This window comes from Equus quagga, chromosome 6, assembly GCF_021613505.1.
Source record: "Equus quagga isolate Etosha38 chromosome 6, UCLA_HA_Equagga_1.0, whole genome shotgun sequence".
Taxonomy (NCBI): domain Eukaryota; kingdom Metazoa; phylum Chordata; class Mammalia; order Perissodactyla; family Equidae; genus Equus; species Equus quagga.
The window spans coordinates 14350840-14368325 of NC_060272.1; the positions used below are offsets into that span (position 1 = coordinate 14350840).

At 41.3% G+C, this 17486-nt stretch overlaps 1 protein-coding gene across 14 annotated transcripts in view; it reads left to right on the plus strand.

Moving 5' to 3' along the window:
- DOCK9 (dedicator of cytokinesis 9) overlaps positions 1-17486 on the plus strand; it is a 273741-nt gene that overhangs the window by 97403 nt on the left and 158852 nt on the right. For 4 of the 14 annotated variants that reach the window (XM_046664996.1, XM_046665003.1, XM_046665001.1 and 1 more), the window contains exon 1: positions 5070-5329. The exons of 9 other annotated variants lie outside the window; for them this stretch is intronic. In XM_046664996.1, the coding sequence (XP_046520952.1) occupies positions 5204-5329 (126 nt within the window). In that variant the 5' untranslated portion in view covers positions 5070-5203. Of the gene's footprint in view, positions 1-5068; positions 5330-17486 lie in introns of those variants that run through there. One more of the 14 variants, XM_046664994.1, reaches the window with a different exon arrangement.

The window sequence follows — 17486 nt, forward strand, 5'->3', positions numbered from 1 at the left end:
ATATAATTCGTTTCTTAAAACAAGTTTATTTGCACTTCTTAAAGGTTCAGTTGTATTGTTTCCAAGTGTACCTTTGTGTCAAAAAATGTCTAGCAAGTTTTGCAGAATAACGTTTTTTTAGCTGAGAGGAAAGAACACTTTTTTGTGTGTGTGTGAGGAAGATTCATCCTGAGCTACCATCCATTGCTAATCCTCCTCTGTTTTTGCTTGAGGAAGATTAGCCCCAAGCCAACATCTGTGCCTGTCTTCCTCCACTTTGCATGTGGGATGCCTCCACAGTATGGCTGACGAGTGCCATAGGTCTGCGCCTGGGATCCACATCTGTGAACCTGGGCTGCCAAAGCAGAACACCGGAACTTTTAACCACTTGGCTGTGGGGCTGGCCCAAGAACATTTTAATTATTAGTAAATGGTACTTTGGATTTCAGTTATGAACAGTTGAATGCCTCTGCCTTAATTTGGGCCATTAACAAATGAAAATGTTAGCATGTTTTTACAATTAAATTTCACTTTAGGGCTAAAGATAAGCAGTGACACAAAACTCACATAAGCATTCAATTCAGCGAATATGTTTTGAGTGCTTGCAGTACCTAAGACACTGGAGACTCACAGATGGCTAAGTACAGTCCCTACCCTCATGAATTTACAGTCTCACTGAAGAGTGTGACATATGCAAACTTAATAAAAGGTAGACTGTGAAAAGCTCCCTGGAGGGTTAACAGACGAGGAGCTAATTAATTCTGGCCAGGAGGATCAAGAAAGTTTCATAGGGAAAGTAGTATTTAAACTGGGTCTTGAGGCATGTGTAGGAGTCCTCTGGGTGAGAGGGTCCTTCAGCTTCTTGCTTTTCAAAATGTAATGGAACTTCATCCTATGGTGGGAGGGGGAAGATGGGAGCTTTAGAGTCTAAAGTTAGCCTCCCTTATGTCGGTGTCACGATCCAATGTACACACCACCAGGATAGATGCAGAGAGGGCTGATGGCCACTCTGAGTTTATTATAACCAGCGTTTCAATATATATACAGCTTACATCTGTTAAACATACACAAAGTGTTCTGGACAAAGTAATTAGCGGATGCCAAGAATTCTTAGTGATTTCTCAAGGAGCCCTCCCTTGGTCTCTGTTTTGATATTATCATGTTTTTGCTGTGCTCGTATATTCTTATCTCAGAACATGCAAGGCCTCCTAGGCAACGGCCCCTCCTGCTCCCGATATCCTGTCTTCATCTGTGCCCTGGGCGGCTGTGCCTGGCTTAGGTTTCCTCCTTCTGGAGATCTTACCCATCTTTGGCTAACCAGCCATTTCACCTCCAGGTCACAGTTTGTTGGCAAGCCTTTTCCAGTGATTATTAACCCTTCCTGTGTCAGGGGCGGTTACACCTTATAGTAAAAAATTGCCCTTAGAAAATTCCATAAATTTCCTATAAAGTTTTCATGGTTTATGTACCCAACCTGTCTAACAATTTGTATACATTTTAAATCTAAGAATTGAAACCCACATAGAGAAGTATTCATTCCCATCCTACTTCTGAAGTGTGCCTACTTCCCCACGGGATTTACTCTGTTCTGTTTTAACAGTAAAACTCTATACCCTTAATACATGTTAATAGATGTGTTTGTTATTGTAAGAGTTAAACAAGTTAATGTGTGAAAGAACTTGAGGTTAGATAGTAGTAGATGTTTGTAGGTTTGAATCCAGAGGTCCAGCATCTACCTTGTTCTTTGAAATGTTGTAACAGAAACCCTGGCCACCTACTTCCTGTCCTTCTGAGATGGCATTTCCTCTTGTGGTTGCTCTAACCAGATGTCATTCTAATGTCCTCAGGCATTCATCTCATGAACCCCCTAGAGAAACCACATCCTACTTGGAGGTTTAGGTTCTGGAGGGAAATGCTGTACCATGTGACTCCCCTTGACTATCAGACTTCTAAAGTGTTGGTCTGTCCTAAACGAGCAGAGTAGGACAAGAGCACTTTGCATTGCCTGAGAAATTAGGTAGCGGGAAAGCTGACAGTAGTATCTCCATTCTTCTAAGTCCTGAGAATTTCCTTCTTTCATAAGTTGGACCCACTCGAAGGTGATAGACTAGATGACTGTCTTGTTCCCAGAATTGCTTTCCTTTATCCAAGATTTAAGCATAATGTTCTGAGATGGTGATGAGGAAGCTGTGTGAATTTTGCTGCTGCGTTTCCTATACGCATGCTGAGAACCTTGTCTAGTGCATTAATTAAGTCCCCTTTTATGTAAATCTCTGTGTAAGAAACTTTAAAAAAATTTACTTGTCTTACAGTTTAGTATGTTTTATCCTTTTGATGATATGAATTATAGAACTGATCATGTTTGCCTTCCTGTCCTGCCTACCTGGAAGCTCAGAGCCAATTCAAAGTTTTTTCCTTGATTACAAAAGAAGTATAAATTCTTGGCTAAAATTTGGAAAAATATAGAAGAACTTCAGGAAGATGATGCCTGGCTCATGGCTTGAACACGGGGTGTTCAAGATGACCGTTTGAAGGCAGCTGTCATATCCAAGCAGCAAAGAGGAAAGAACAGTTGATTTTAAATTGCTGAAGCACTTTGTAATGTGTCGTAGCAACAGTTGGTGGAATTGTCGTTTTAGATCACACAGCCGAAGTCCTGAATTTAAGACTAATGTTACTTTCTTCAGATTGGAATAACAAGATCAACAACAATTAGAGTAGTTACCATTTAATGAACACCTACTATGTACAGGCAGTGTGCTGTGAATGCCATTTTTACCTTTTTGCCTCTTCACTAGTTTGCTTTGATAGGATTAAACTCAGATGCTGCCTTTATCTTTAATTGCTGATCAGTAGCTTTTACATATTTGCACTTTTTAGCAGTTGGCGTAGTTGGAATAGACAACTGATTCAGTGTGCTGTCATGGTTAAGGATGTGTACACTGGATCCATATTGCCACTGCTCACTGTGTGACCTTCTGCACATACGTAACCTCTCTGTGCATCAGTGTCCTCATCTCTAAAATGGGGATAACCATGTTATTGTCTGTAAAATGGGGATGACCCTACTTTGTAGGGTTGTTATGAAGATTAAATAAGTTATTATCTATGCAGGGCTTGGGGCACAGCAAGCACTTACAGTGTTCATAAAATAACCTTTTAAGTTCCTTCTCATTACTTACAGAATGTCAGAGTATTTTGACCCAATAAATAGGATAGCATTTCTCCCCTTAAAGTCCAAAACTTCTGGTAGCTTAATGATGGTGGGGATTTGAGGGAGACTTGGGCTTTTTAGAACTTCTTGAGCCATTTCAAAAGGTTTTCGAGTCGTTGGTTACACTGTACTTCACTACATCTCAGTTTGTTGGTTTAGTGCTTGTGGCTTCATCCGTTCCTGCCTCCTCTGATTCACAGGACATTTCTAAGTTTCGATATAACTTTTTTAATCCTATATTTATGTAACTCTTTTCTGAAGCTCCTTTTTTTTTCCCTATCCTCTTGTAACTTTACAAAGATTTTTTAAATTCATAGATCATATTACTCTGAAACACTGATTTGGTAGTGTTTTTATTTACTCTAAGAGATTACCCAAGGTTGAGAAATTGGGTAGTTTAAAAAGAATTATTATAGAAACTACTCCTTGCTTTTTATGGACTCCTTGAGCCCTTGTGACTCATTCTACAGTTACTATCCACATTCAGAAGGATTCCTGGTGTGAGTGACAGAGACTGGAGCCGTCTCGGCAGGCCCTGGTGGGAAGGAGGAGAGTGTGCAGACGTAGGTGCCATCTTGGCTTCCCCACCGCCCCCTCTGAGCCCTTCCAGCCTCAGTTACTTCCCCTGGAAAGTGGGAGACTTGTACCTGTATCTTCTATAACGGCTTCTGTATTTCCATGAGTAGTGTACCTATGTACACTGAGTAGTGTCCCTTGTGGTACCTGTTGTTGCTAAGTGACACCTAGTTCCATTATTTACTTACTACTGCTGCTTCTGTTATTACGGTTACTAAATCCTCGCTGATTTCAAGGAAATAAGCAGAGTCACTAACTGGGAGAAGCTCTGCAGCATCCCAGGAAGTGTGGATTAATATTTAATCACACTTTAATGCTCATTTTCCATGTAATGTTTAAAATAAATCCCTTAACACTTCTATTTTAATTTTTCCTAAGAAATGATTTTAAAATGATTTAAAAATTGCTCCACTATTAACATGAGGAAATGGTAGAAATAGCAGGCGTTTGGGAAAACAAATTTTGGGTGCTTTCACCATCAAACCATGGCATGGGGACCCAGCTGCTATCCTGTGCTTTTGTGTAAATCTCTATTAATTATATTAATCTGTCACTTATGATGTCTATTCATCTTGCCTTTCCAGCTTGCTCTGATGCTCCTTGAAGAGAGAGACATTCTGCCTTATATTTTACTATGATCTTTTTGGTACCTAGTCCTGGGCTCATTACCTACTGGTACTGGCACAGCTGTGGATGAACTGAAAGTAGTATTCTGTTTAATAAAAGTGTTTACCATGATACATGGTATCCTGTGAAAATGTTTGATGACCTTGTCTTTCCGGCATAGAATAGTAGATAAGTTAAGTTTTGCGTCCTGCAGTCTGTTGTGCAGGGGGAAACTCTTTCCTTATACCTACACCCATGAGGTACAGGCTATGGGAACCCTTTGCTGGTTGCTCTTCCCTGCTTTGATCATCAGCCAAGTATTTGGTGTTTAGCCATAACATGAAGGAAAGCATCCAGAAACCGTAAGAATTTTAGAACACCCAGACGACCTAGCTGCTCTTCTGTTCCAGGAGGCTCAGATTTGAAATAATTATGAAGGAGTCTAACCGTGACTGTTTTTTTTAAACACTGCAGTATTTTCCTTTGGGTTGATTTGGCCCACGCCGTGTGGAGCAGACACAATGAGGCTGGTCTTTATCGGAGAGGCAGTACACTGTGTATTGTACAGTTTGGGGTTTGTTTTCCTTTGGCCGGCAAGTGGGAACCTCCCATTTTCCGAGCAGTAGTAACACCCCTGGAGGCTGGCCCTCGCTGGCATGCCCTCCCACCCCACAGGCTCTGCAGACCCAGACAGTGGGGCTGACCACTTGTGCCTAGGAAGCCAGCTTTCTTTTCTTCCTCAGGCCACTGGTATGCGTGTGCCTTGCACGGCCAGGGACTCGCAGCTGTCCCAGTTGCAGACTTTCTGACTTGTGTTTTCAGCTGAGAATGCAGGCTGATAAATGCAGGACAAGTAGTAGAAGTGTCAAAAAGGAGCTTGTGATCGAGTCCCCTCTGCAGTGCAAGGATGCCGCTCAGGGAGAAGTGGAAGCAGAGAGCCCAGGGCCCGTGCTGGTAAGAGGGGTGCCTCCACAGTGTCTCTGTTGTCTTCTCCACGAAGTGCTTTCGTCGTGTGCCCGCCTGGTGCCTTCTTGCCCTCTGCTCGATTTTAAAACTTACTCTGTCTCTTGTGAACTCTCTTCTCTCTCTTTTCCTGTAGCTTGGCTTTGGTTCCACTTTGATTCTTCTTTGTGAGGAAAGATATGTTGACATTTTGTGGGTGAATGTGGTTTCCAGGAGGCTTCTTTGTATAGAACAACTGTTATGTATTGTTCAAAATTATGTCCCACCTAGCTGCAGTGTTGCCAGATGGAAACCCAGGGAGGAACGTTGTAATTGCCTTCTAGAGGGTTGACAAAGTAGTCTTTTGCAAAATGAAAACATTTTTACCTTATGTATTTATGTTATTGTGAAAATTAAGATGACGTTGGGGGTTTTAAGGAACCTAACTTGAAATTACATGTGTTCTCACTCATTTAAACAGGTTTGCCTTGAACACTGTAAGAAATAACCTGAACTTTGAACCAATTGGTAGAAAAGTTTCTATTTTTAACATTAGCTAAACTAATAGTAGTTTGGATAAATTCAAGCACTTTTGTAGACTTTGTAAGGAAGGAATGTGAAAAATGGTTGTGTTGTTATCATCAGTGAGTAGGTTGTGCTTCTCTCTCTCGGAATTTCTTTAGTACAATAAAGGCACATAATTTTTTAAGCAAACTGCAAAAAACCACCAACATGAACTTCAGAGGGGACAATTGAGCCTTTCAAATGATCTGTTAAAGGGATTGTTAAACTAGTACTTAGCGATTATATCTAGTGTTTTTTTTAATATGAAGGTTCAGTTCCTATTATCATAAAATATTTGGTTAATTAACTTAATTTCAATTAATGTCTTTAAGAATCTGAACTTAAACTTCCCTATAATATATTTGATTTGAATTAACTTGCTATCCTCCGTGACATATGCGACTGGCCATTTATTGCATTGCCTTAAAAATTACATTGCTAACAGTGAACTGAGAAAGTGAAGTGTGATGGGCTTTTTCACTGCAGTTTTTCATCTCAGAGATTTAGGTTTCTCTCCCCCTGCATATTGTTTAGAGATGTTATTCATTATCTTGGATTCCTTTCTTCTAGCACAATAGTTCATTTATCTGTTGTGTAGCTTGAGCCACTTACATGCTGTATAGATTTAACTGGTTAAAGCTCCCAGCTGATGTAACTTTTGATTTCTTGGAGGAAGTTGTGTGGTTTGTGTTCCCCTGTGAATATTCTTAAAAATCTTTTGTCAGTGATTCTCCAGATGTGTAGAAATATTTGTCCAGAGGAATAAATACACTGTAGAAAGATGCTGTGTGATTTTTTTTTAAATCATACAAGTGACTTTTAAAAAACTTATTTTTCTCTCTAGTGCTCAAAAAATCAGCTGCTCATGTCCCAGTTATTTGTTTAGGTCAAATCTCACTCCAGGCAGTTCCACTGGGAGCTCTATTTCCATTGCAATGGATGAGGCTGTGCTGGCTGCAGCTGCACCTGGCAGGAATGCTTCTCAGGGCCCAGAAGCTTCTGGCAGCCTGGAGAGCTCTGGCTCTGTGCACCTGCAGAGAGAGGTGTGAAGGAGAGGTGAAGGCAGCATTGATACAAGCACCTTTTTCTTATCTGATAGTGTTTCTCTTCTTCCCTCAGGGTAAGCAAGATAAAAAGAGCTAATATCAGATAAGAGAAGCAAGGATATTTAAGCAGGGCCTCTGCCCAGGGCAGATCTCCTTACCTGTGATTATCTCACAGCAAATGAGAATTCAACAAACTGCTTGGAATACAACTTTTTTTCAGGATGAATTTTTAAAAGTATGCTGGCACAGCCATGAGATCTACTTCTTGCAGTACTGTTCGTTATTGTTGTGTCAGTAGCCCATGTACTTGGTGAGAATCTCCAAATCTGTAACATTTAAATATAAGTAACTGTCTTTATTCAAGAGGTAGTATTTTGAAATCAGGTTTTGCTGGTTTTAGTTATGTCCACAATCACTCCTTGGGGGAAAATATTACATAGTTTAGAAAGCATAAAAGTAATTAATGCATGTAATAAGAAATATGAATAGTGTAGAAATAGGGAAAAAAGGTAAAGTGCCATACCTTTATTCTCCAGAAGTGCCCCTTATTGATTATTTGGTGTATACATTTCCAGATTTTCTCTTGTGCATATAAAAATATAACTTATTGTTTGTGTATTTGGAATATGTACTAGTACTATAGATTTCTGCATTAATTTTCTCCCAGAACATATCAAGAATATCTTTCTCTGTCACCATATATAGATTAATGCTATTACTCTTATTGGCTGTATAGTATTCTATTTTATAGCGTACCATAATTTGATGGCTATTCAATTTGTTTCTAATTCTTTGCAGTTAGCCCTATATATAGTCATTGAAAAATGGCTTTTGGTGCATGAATGACTAACAGTGAATATACTAGTAAATATATCTTAAAGCACTTATGCAAGTCAGAAGAAGTACTTGTTCTGTGAAACTTCTATCAGAAGTCTCCTCTGGCCGTTTTCTTTGGCAATACAGTAGGTTCCCCCGTAGCCACAGTTTTGCTTTCCACAGTTTCAGTTACCCGAGGTCAACCACCGTCTGACAATAATGCTAGGTCACAGTGCCTGTGTCGTTTACCTCACTTCATCTTGTCATGTAGGCATTGTATCATCTCACATCATCACAAGAAGAAGGGTGAGTACAGTACACTATCAGATATTTTGAGGCGCTGACCCGGTGGCATGGTGGTTAAGTTCGCCTGCTCCACTTTGCAGGTTTGGATCCCAGGTGTAGGCCTAGCACCGCTCTTCAAGCCGCACTGTGGCGGCAGCCCACGTAAAATAGAGGAAGATTGGCACAGATGTTAGCTCAGGGCCAATCTTCCTCACACACACACACAATTTGAGAGAGAGACCACAGTCACATAACTTTTATTACAGTATATTGTTACAATTGTTCTTAGTTATTGTTAATCTCTTACTGTGCCTAACTTATAAATTAAACTTTATCGTAGGTATGTATATATAGGGAAAAAAATAGTATAGATAGGGTTCAGTACTATTCATCGTTTTATCCCCTGTGGATGAGGGGACTACTGTAATGTTTCTTTCCCCTCTGCCAAGGCAACAGTTAAGCTTTCCCTTAGTAGTGCTTGCTTGTTCCGTGCTAGGTCAAGTCATTCTTTCCATGAGAAGTATGTGTTTGGACATTATAAAGTTTCAGAGGCTGTGAGGTTCAACTTACAGGCACCTACGTAGGTGGGTCTTGTCCCCTCATTGTGACAGTAAGCAGGGGAGGAAGTGCATGGTGAAACTTCCCCATTCCTCTGCCGGCTCACAGCCAACCCCATTGAAAAATGACTGTGGGCTGTGAATGACTAACAGGGGAACAATCAGGATATTCTTGATGTCTACAAGTTAGTTACCCTGCTTACATCTGAATACCTATTTTTGTCCCCCAAACTCTCAAGTAATTCCTGGAAATAATTTATTCTCCCTCTTACTGCTCAACAATTTGGAGGAAAAGGGCGTGGCCTCAAGCTGGGATAGATGTCGTTCGTGTTGCCCTTTCAGTGCGTTACTTTCAAGAGGCAGGTAGGACTGCAGCGCAGGTCTTATTTGGGGAATTTTGAGCATTGGAGGACGTGAAGATAGAGAAGAACTGAATTTTCATGTCTTACGTATACTCATTAGGTATTTTTTGAAAAGTTTCTTTCTAGAGACACCTTTTCTATTTATGTTATTTTTCTGGGATCTTCAAGTGTTAAAAACGCAATCTGAGTTCTTATTTTGATACTTGAAGAAATGATTAGCTCAGTGAGTACATGAGAAGGCAGCACGTGTGCCGATGTAGAAAGGGACTTCTGGTTGTACAAGTCAGTGCATTACCTGTGAAAACAGAAAAGTTCTGTTTACTCTAGAGGAAGCAGAAGTGAATTAAGACACAAACCCTGAAGTATAAGCTTACGGGCAATGGTCATGTTGTTGTAAATATCCTGTAAGACTTTAGATGCCTGCGATTGAGTTAATTAAATTATACTTGTAAAGCCCTTCTGCCCTACAGGTTTTCCTGCATCTCTATAGACATCTTTAGAAATAATTAAGTAATGATGTTAATTATGTTGGTGATATTTAATAAGTAGTTTCTTTGTTTTTAAAATATTGAGTGGTGAAGGAAAGAAGTTTCTGCATGCTCTGTGTAATGACATATTCCCAGGTCAGAAATCCCAGAAAAACAGGACATTTTACTTATTCAGAGTCATAAGGTTTCACTACGTTCTTTGGTTTCCCTGTCATTTGTTTCTTCGTTCATTCAACCCACCTTTACAAGCCCTGAGATTTGCCAGACTTATTGTGGAGTGCATGGGGATACATACAGGTGGCTGAGACCAACACCCTTCCTCTCCCCAAGCAGCAAGGTCTGGGTAATGAGGGGCTTCACTTCTCAGAAATGCTTTTCACATGATAATATTGGGCTCAGTGGGTGTTAATCTCACCTATCCTTTCCCACTTAGGCAGACAACACTTAAATATCACTGGCTCCGGCAGGACATGATCTCAATTTTTCAGCACCTAAAGCAGTCTTAGCTCTGCTTTGCAGAAGGCTTAGGGGCCCCTGACCATTCATGTGAACAGTTTGCATGAATGAAGCCCTCAAAATTGCACACATATTTTGTGGAGTGGTCAGTGGAAGGAATCCTTGGGGAGTGCATGCTAAGATAGGGTTGAGGTGAATTTAATTACCTTGCAGGCAGGGAAAACTATCCCAGAGAAGGAGCTTCCACAGCTTGCGTCACTACCTCATTACCACACTGAGCCTCTCTTACTTTCTGGGCTTATTACTTGTATAGAGCACAAAAATCCGCTCAGCTCCAGTGTACTTCTTATTTCATGTCTGTCATCAATGTGGAGGCAGAATGGCTGGTCACTATTTTTTATAACAAGGTAATGCCAGTTGTTTTCTTCTGTGTGTGTGTAACAAAAATATTTATATAGTGGGGCTGGCCCCGTGGCCGAGTGGTTAAGTTCGTGCGCTCCGCTGCAGGCGGCCCAGTGTTTCGTTGGTTCGAATCCTGGGCGCGGACATGGCACTGCTCATCAAACCACGCTGAGGCAGCGTCCCACATACCACAACTAGAAGAACCCACAATGAAGAATATACAACTATGTACGGGGGGCTTTAGGGAGAAAAAGGAAAAAAAAAAATTTATATAGTGCCTTGCTCTGTGCCAGACACCATTTTAAGCCTATCAAATACATTCTTTCCATTAATCCTCACAATTCTAGGAGGCAGGTGCTAGTATTGTTTCACTTTACAGATGAGGACACTGAGCACAGAGAGGTTAGGTAATCTGACACGTTTAGTAAGTGGCAGAGCCAGGCTTCCAGTCCAGTTTCCCCAAATCCATACCGGGACACTTATGTAAATTCATTAATGAAAATGAGCGTATTTGTTTATGCTTGGCATTGGGATTATAAAGATGAAAAAGAAGGTTGAAATCTCCCTGCCCTTAACAAGTTTACAAATTTTTAGAGAAAGTCCAGTTTATAAGTGACAGAACAGCAGTGGTTGAATAGCACAGATAAAGAGAAGGATGGTCGTGCCTGAAGAAGTTGGAAATATGAACAAAATAGAATTAATTGGTATTGGGAGTCACTCTTATTTTGGGTGTCGTGTTTTTTTTTTATCATTTTCCCAGAAAGTTATATAGGAATATATATTGGTGGAATGTCTGAGAGTCGGGAGACATCTTATTTTCCTCCCTAGATTTCTTTTTTTATTAACTTACGGCATGATCCAGAATAAGCCTGAAATGTTTGTTCCTTAATGAGTAAAATGGGTACTGTGGTCCCCGCAGTGTGTGGAGGAGGCTGTCATTTGCCCAGTGTCCTCTCTTCTCTCACAGGTATTGACTAAATACCAGGCAGCAGAACTATGTCACAGGCAGCAGGTAGTGTGGGTGGTCTAATAGGAAGCACTTTGGAGACCAGAGACCTAATTTTGGTCCTGGATCTGCCTCGCAATCTCTGCTGATCACCACCCTCCCCTCCCCGCCCTGGCCTGACTTCAGTAGTTTTCTCATCTGTAAGAGGAGAAGGGTATAGTAGATAATCTCTAGGTTCTCTTCTGGGGCTAAAGCTCCGTGTTTCAGGGTTATTATCTTTGATCCAGAATCGCCTATGATGGAGTCAGGTCAAGATCCTGGAGTTTCGGTTTCAGGTTCTAAGCTTAGTTTATTCAAAATCGTTTGGGTTTTGAGGTGTAGGAGCTACAAAACAGGGAATATTGGATTTCCACCCAATGTAATGAGTAAGACAAGTGACATGGGTTGGCCAACCTGGAAATAAATAAAAATGGCAGCAGAATTTGGAGTTAGCAGGGAATATTACACAGGAGATGCAGGAAGACCTGGCTTGAGCCTACAGATGACATAGGAGTGTGAGTATAATTTTAGAACCAGGAAGGCTTGAAAATTATGGTTTATCCTCCACTCTACAGAAGTTTGAAATATCCCTGTAATGTGATAGAGCTAGTCCTAAGTTTCTCTTAGAGTACCATTTTGGGGCTTTAGAAGTTTTTAGTGTTCGCTTTCCAGACAAGTACATGTGCCACTTAACCAGTGGGTCTCTGAGGACTTTACCAGGTTCTCAGGGAGGAGCCAGTCCGTAGTTCTGTTTTGGGATTTCCTGGCTGTGGAGAGTTGTCACTACCCAGGGAGAAGCACAAGTGAGTGGTGCAAAGACTCACTGTCAGCAGACCTGGGTCCTGTGTCTTTTAAACACCTACTTGACATTTCTAAGCCGAGGGTGAGTTTCTATCAGATGGAGATAGTAGCAGTGACTGCCCTCCAGACTCATCTCCAAAGGTTATCTGGACTGCCCTCGTTAACTTACTGCATTCAGTCTTTCCTTACTCCGAGCTCCTGTGCTCCAGTGTGCTACCAGACCACTCTTTTCAAAACACAGTTATGGTCAATTTCCTGCTTAAAGCCCTGCTCTAACTTCCCTTTGTAGAGAAGGTGAAGCATGGCCTACTTGACCCTTAGAGGCTGGCCCTGAACTTGCTTGCTGGCCTCATCTCCTGCAGCTTCCAAAATGCATTCTGACCCAGGCCCTGTATTTTCAGCTCTTCCTTTGCTGGCACGCGCCTCATAGCCAACCATTCCTGTTTATCCTTCAAGTCCCAGCTCACATGCCAGCTCCTCCAAGAAGCCTTTTAAAACCCTCTCCCTATATTTTCCCCTAGACCGTGTGCTCCTGTGACCCATCATGGCATCATTATTCCAATGTGTTAAGTTATTATGCATCTCCACCATATTGTAGCTGAGATTTATACTCCAGATTCCCTCGCTAATAAGGGGGTTTATGCTCAGGAGGAATCATGGGTGGTTTTGGGGTTTTTTTTCGTATTCCATCTCTGACATAATATCAAAGCTTTTTTTTTTTTTTTTTTTTTTGACTTCTTGGCATGGTCCTGGTCACTCTTTGAGGAATGTATTGGCAAAGGATGGGTTGCAGAAAGGGCCTCCAGGAGAGACTGGATCTGAGGATCATTCTCCTTTTTCATTCTTCCTTCTTGCACCTTCAAGGTTCCATCAATATCCAAATGTGTTGAACTACCAAAAAGTAAAAAGGGATGCACCAGGAGGAGCCTCCTTGACTAGATATGATATGGGTGTTGTGGCCTGAAACTCTCCTGTGCTTCTCTTATTTTTTATCTAAATTAAAATGTTAGCTAATATTTTATGTGTGTACTTGAGGACGGAAGTGCAAACTACGTGACCAAAGTCAAACCCTTCCCTCTCTTCCTCTTAGCCAGCACCCCTTTCTGTTATCAGTACCACTTCTTTCTGTCAGCCACACCTGAAGGTGAAACATCACCTTTGTTGATTGTAGTACATGTGGAAAAGTTATTGTGTGGCCTTAATACCAGCATCCCAGTAAACTAATTATATGTGAAAAAGGTAGTGGAGCCCTGAAAGATGTAGGGCAAAGAAGATAGCTCCCCCCGGAGAGAGAATTAGGAAAGGAGGGGCCTGTTAGTAACACTGGACAACACGGGTTGCCTGCTTTACTTGACCAAGACCAGACCTGATGACTTTGTCTCTAATGTGGTGGTATTTCTGAAATTTGTCTTGTCTTCCCAAGTAAAAATTTCAGGAAGAGTTCTGTCCGTTGTTTTGCCGAGAAGTTTTAAAATTTACCTACGTTAAAGTTTCATACAGTCTTTAATAGTGCTGTCTAATAGAATTACAACATGAGCCACATATGTAATTTCCAATTTTCTAGTAACCAAATTAAAGTAAAAAGAAATAGGTATAATTAACTTTAATACTATAATTTTAACCCAGTGTTTCCAAAATATTATCATTTCTGCATTTAACCCTTATAAGAATATCGAGGTATTATACTTTCTTTTATTCATACTAAGTCTTCGAAATTTGGTATCTGTTTTACACCTACAGCATGTCTGAGTTCAGAGTAGCACCTGCAGCTAGTAGCTACTGCCTTGAACAGTGCAGGTCTTTAAACTTACACATTCCATAGCTTAAATGCCTCAAAACAGAAAGTTGTCATTTCGGGGGGTGAGTCATTGGATGGGGTACCATATTTGTGAATCTGTGGAGGAAAAACGCATGATTTAAGTGTAAGGTTGGATTTTCCTTGCAAAGATCATGTCCTTGAACTATTTATTGGTAAAGTAAGTAAAATACTACCTAATGGTATTAATATGTGTCCCAGCGTTCAAACCTGGTTCTTCATGAAGATTTAGTATTTTGGAGTATGATTTTTAAATTCTTGAGGTGGAAAATGAATATTCTTCAGGAAAGGACTCTACCTTTTATCTTTCCCTCAGTGAGGTCATGGAGCCTGGGCAGTTCAATGCAGCTTACATTTCCAGATCTCAGAGCTGGGCAGAAAGCCTCAGACTTCTCTCCTCCCTAGAAGTGTGGAGGCTGAAGCATCCCAGTGTGGAGCAGTGTTATGTGTTTCCCTAAGGAGAGAAATGGAAGCATTAGGGAAGTGCTTCCTGTTCTAGAACTCTGAAATTCCATCATGTTTATTGCTGATGGTTTATGGAAAAGATCGTGGGCTTGGAGCCAGGAGACCCAAGGGTCACCATCTGTGTGACCTTCATTAATTCATTTAACCTCTCTGAGCTTCAGTTTCCTCCTCTGAAATGGTGATGATACAACCATACAGAGTTTTGTGGAGGTTTAATGACATAATGTGTGTGTGATCTAGCAAAGGCATGTGTATGTTGTAGGGTGTAAAATTCTCTTGTATCTGAATGACACATAACTATATATGACCCCCATGACACCATTTGTTGAGTTCTTCTCTGCACCAGGGACTATGAATTGAAACCCTTCAGTAATCCTGGGATGATGATAAGAGAAATTATTACTTTTCCCATTTTCAGATGCAGATATAGAGATTTGGTAACTTGTCCCAAGGCCACATACGCAATAAGCAATGGAGCCAGGATTTTTTGAAAAAACTTTTAAATGTGAAATTCTCAAACATACACGAAAGTAGATAGACTAGTACAGTGGTTCTCAAACTTGGGTGGGCATCAGTCACCTAGAGGCTTTGTTAAACCCCAGATTGCTGGGCCCCACCCCAGAGTTTCTGATTCAGCAGGTCTGGGCTGAATGTGCATTTCTAGCAAGTTCCAGGTGCTGCTGATGCTGCTGGTCTGGAGACTACACTTTGAGAAGCCCTGTACTGGTCTAACCACCCCCTGTCTACCTGTCACCACCTTCAACAATAGTAAACATTTTTGGGACCAGGATTTTAATCTTAACTCCCCACACCTGCCCTTAACTGGTCTCCAGACTGCCTTTCTGGCGTTGAAGTATGCAGAAACTCTTTTGTGAACCAGATATGTGTTATGAATATTCCATCCCTTGCCTCCAATATCTTCAAATAAGTAGCTTAAAGTAAATTGTTTTGAAATCTGACCAAATCTGGCTTTTAGAGCCGTTTAGCTTAATTACTTGACCTCTTCATTTCAGAGTTCCAAAAATAGCTTTCATTGACATAGGAAGAATTAAGAATTTCAGGCCACAGTGCTAAAAAAGGGGGGAAAATTTTGGCTGGAAAAGAATCTGTAGTGTAGATTTAGGATAGAATTATGTCTACAACGACCATGGTGCATTTTTTTCTTTTTTTGCTTTCATTATTGCTTTTCACATGTGAAAAAATGGCAAACAGCATTAGAAGCTGGGCCTGGATGTGGTGTGAGAGGCACGTGCTGAGCCCGCCCCTCAGGCTCTCGCCTGTTCTCTCTCTCTCTTCTTACACCCTTCTCTGCCTTCCTCGGCCCATGCCCCATGTCAGGATAGAAGACTCTTGAGGCGCTGTCTGCAAGGGCGAGATCCCCATGCCACTCAAATCTCTCCTCAAGCTCCATGGGCACAGGGTGTGGAGGAAGTCCCTAATCCCTTCCTCTCTTCATTAGCATTCTCTGTGGCATCCCCATTGAGCGCAGCTGACTAAATGCAAGCAGTTATGTGGGTTTTCATCAATCAGTATTATTATTGTCTTTATTATTACCTCAATTTTCATTATGATGTTTCTCGTACGCCATTTTCTAGATGCTATTGATTTGACAGTTTTTCATGGAGTCTTTAATTCTGTTCATTTTAGTAATAGGATGATAATTTTGGAAAACCACAGTTATTTATAAAAATGAAAATACAAAACCCAGACTCTTTTCCTTCCATCAAATTGATTGATTTTGAGTGTCCAAGTTCTGCTCATAGTGATGTGCCTACTTAAAGAAAACCTTTGTTCAATGACAAGTTCTCTTGAGTCCTTTTTTTAGTATAAAAAGGAAAGTCAGCATCTTATCAGTGTTTATAATATAAAATACTGTTCACAAGTGTGTCATTCTTGGTGTTAGTCTGTTCTGAGGATAACACCGCATTTCAGTGTGAGAAATCTATTTAGATGCCTGAGAGTTTGTTGTTTATTATGCACTCTTCTGAATATTTCCCAATTCACTAACTGTTGTGGTTTAATGCTCAGGTTTGAGCTTGCTTCTCAGTCCAAGCTTAGATAAGGTTCTCTTTCCTCCAGTTTTTTATACTACATGCTAGTGCATGTTGTCAATGAAAGCGCAAAAATTAAAATGTAGAGGCAGAGAGGAGGAGCTTGGACCAGGAGTCAGGAGACTTGGGATCCAGGCCCAGCTTTGCCAGCAGCTCCTGCTGGGACCTGGGACAGTCACTTAACTCCCATGCTCCCAGGTTTCCCTTTCTGTAAGACGAGAGGGTTAGAGCAGATAATCTCAGGTTCTGGTGTTTGCACAATTGTTAGTTCTAATATTACCAAGCCTCCTGCTCCTTTTAAACGAGCACGCTTCTAAACAACTGCTGAGACCACTGTTCCTGCACACGCTGATGAACAGTCTGGAGAATTTGACCATATTTTGGTTATCATGGTCTTCTATGTTTTAATGTCATGGGTTAAGGGAAGAAGGATGTGTCTATTACAAGTTGATGGGATGTCATTTTCCACTGCTGGTGCGTGGTACGGGACCCAGTTTTATGTTTCTCAGTCTCCTTGCTCCTGCATCAGTTTGCTGGCTTCCTTAGGGCCCTTCTCAACGTGGCCCACCTGCCACTCTGGCCTCATCTTTCACCACAGGCTGCAGTCCAGGGATGGCTTTGAGACATATGGGCACCCCAGGTGAGCTAATCATTGGTACCCCCTCAAACAGGTACAATTTAATATTTGTTTACTATTTTAGAGGAGAGACTGAGGGCTGCCTGGGGCAGAGGTGGAGTGGGGCGCCTTGTTCGGAGCTGTTCTCCGACTTTAGTGTTGCTCACCCATGCAGAGAAACCAAAACCCTACAGTTAACCATCCATTGTTTCTCAAGCACGTCCATCTGAGCATTCCACTGCCCACCTCAAGTAGCTTATTCATGTATTCTTTGCAGCCACATAGAATATCTTTTCAGAAAGGAGGTCTCATAAATGTGTTTTTCTCCATCACCTTGGATTTCCAGTGATGCTGTAGCCCCCTGGAGACTTGTGCCCCAAGTCCTTGGCCTCGTGCCACCCTGCCCCCTTTATGCAGCTCTGCCCCAGCTCTTCTGAACTGCTTGCTCCTTCCCTAACT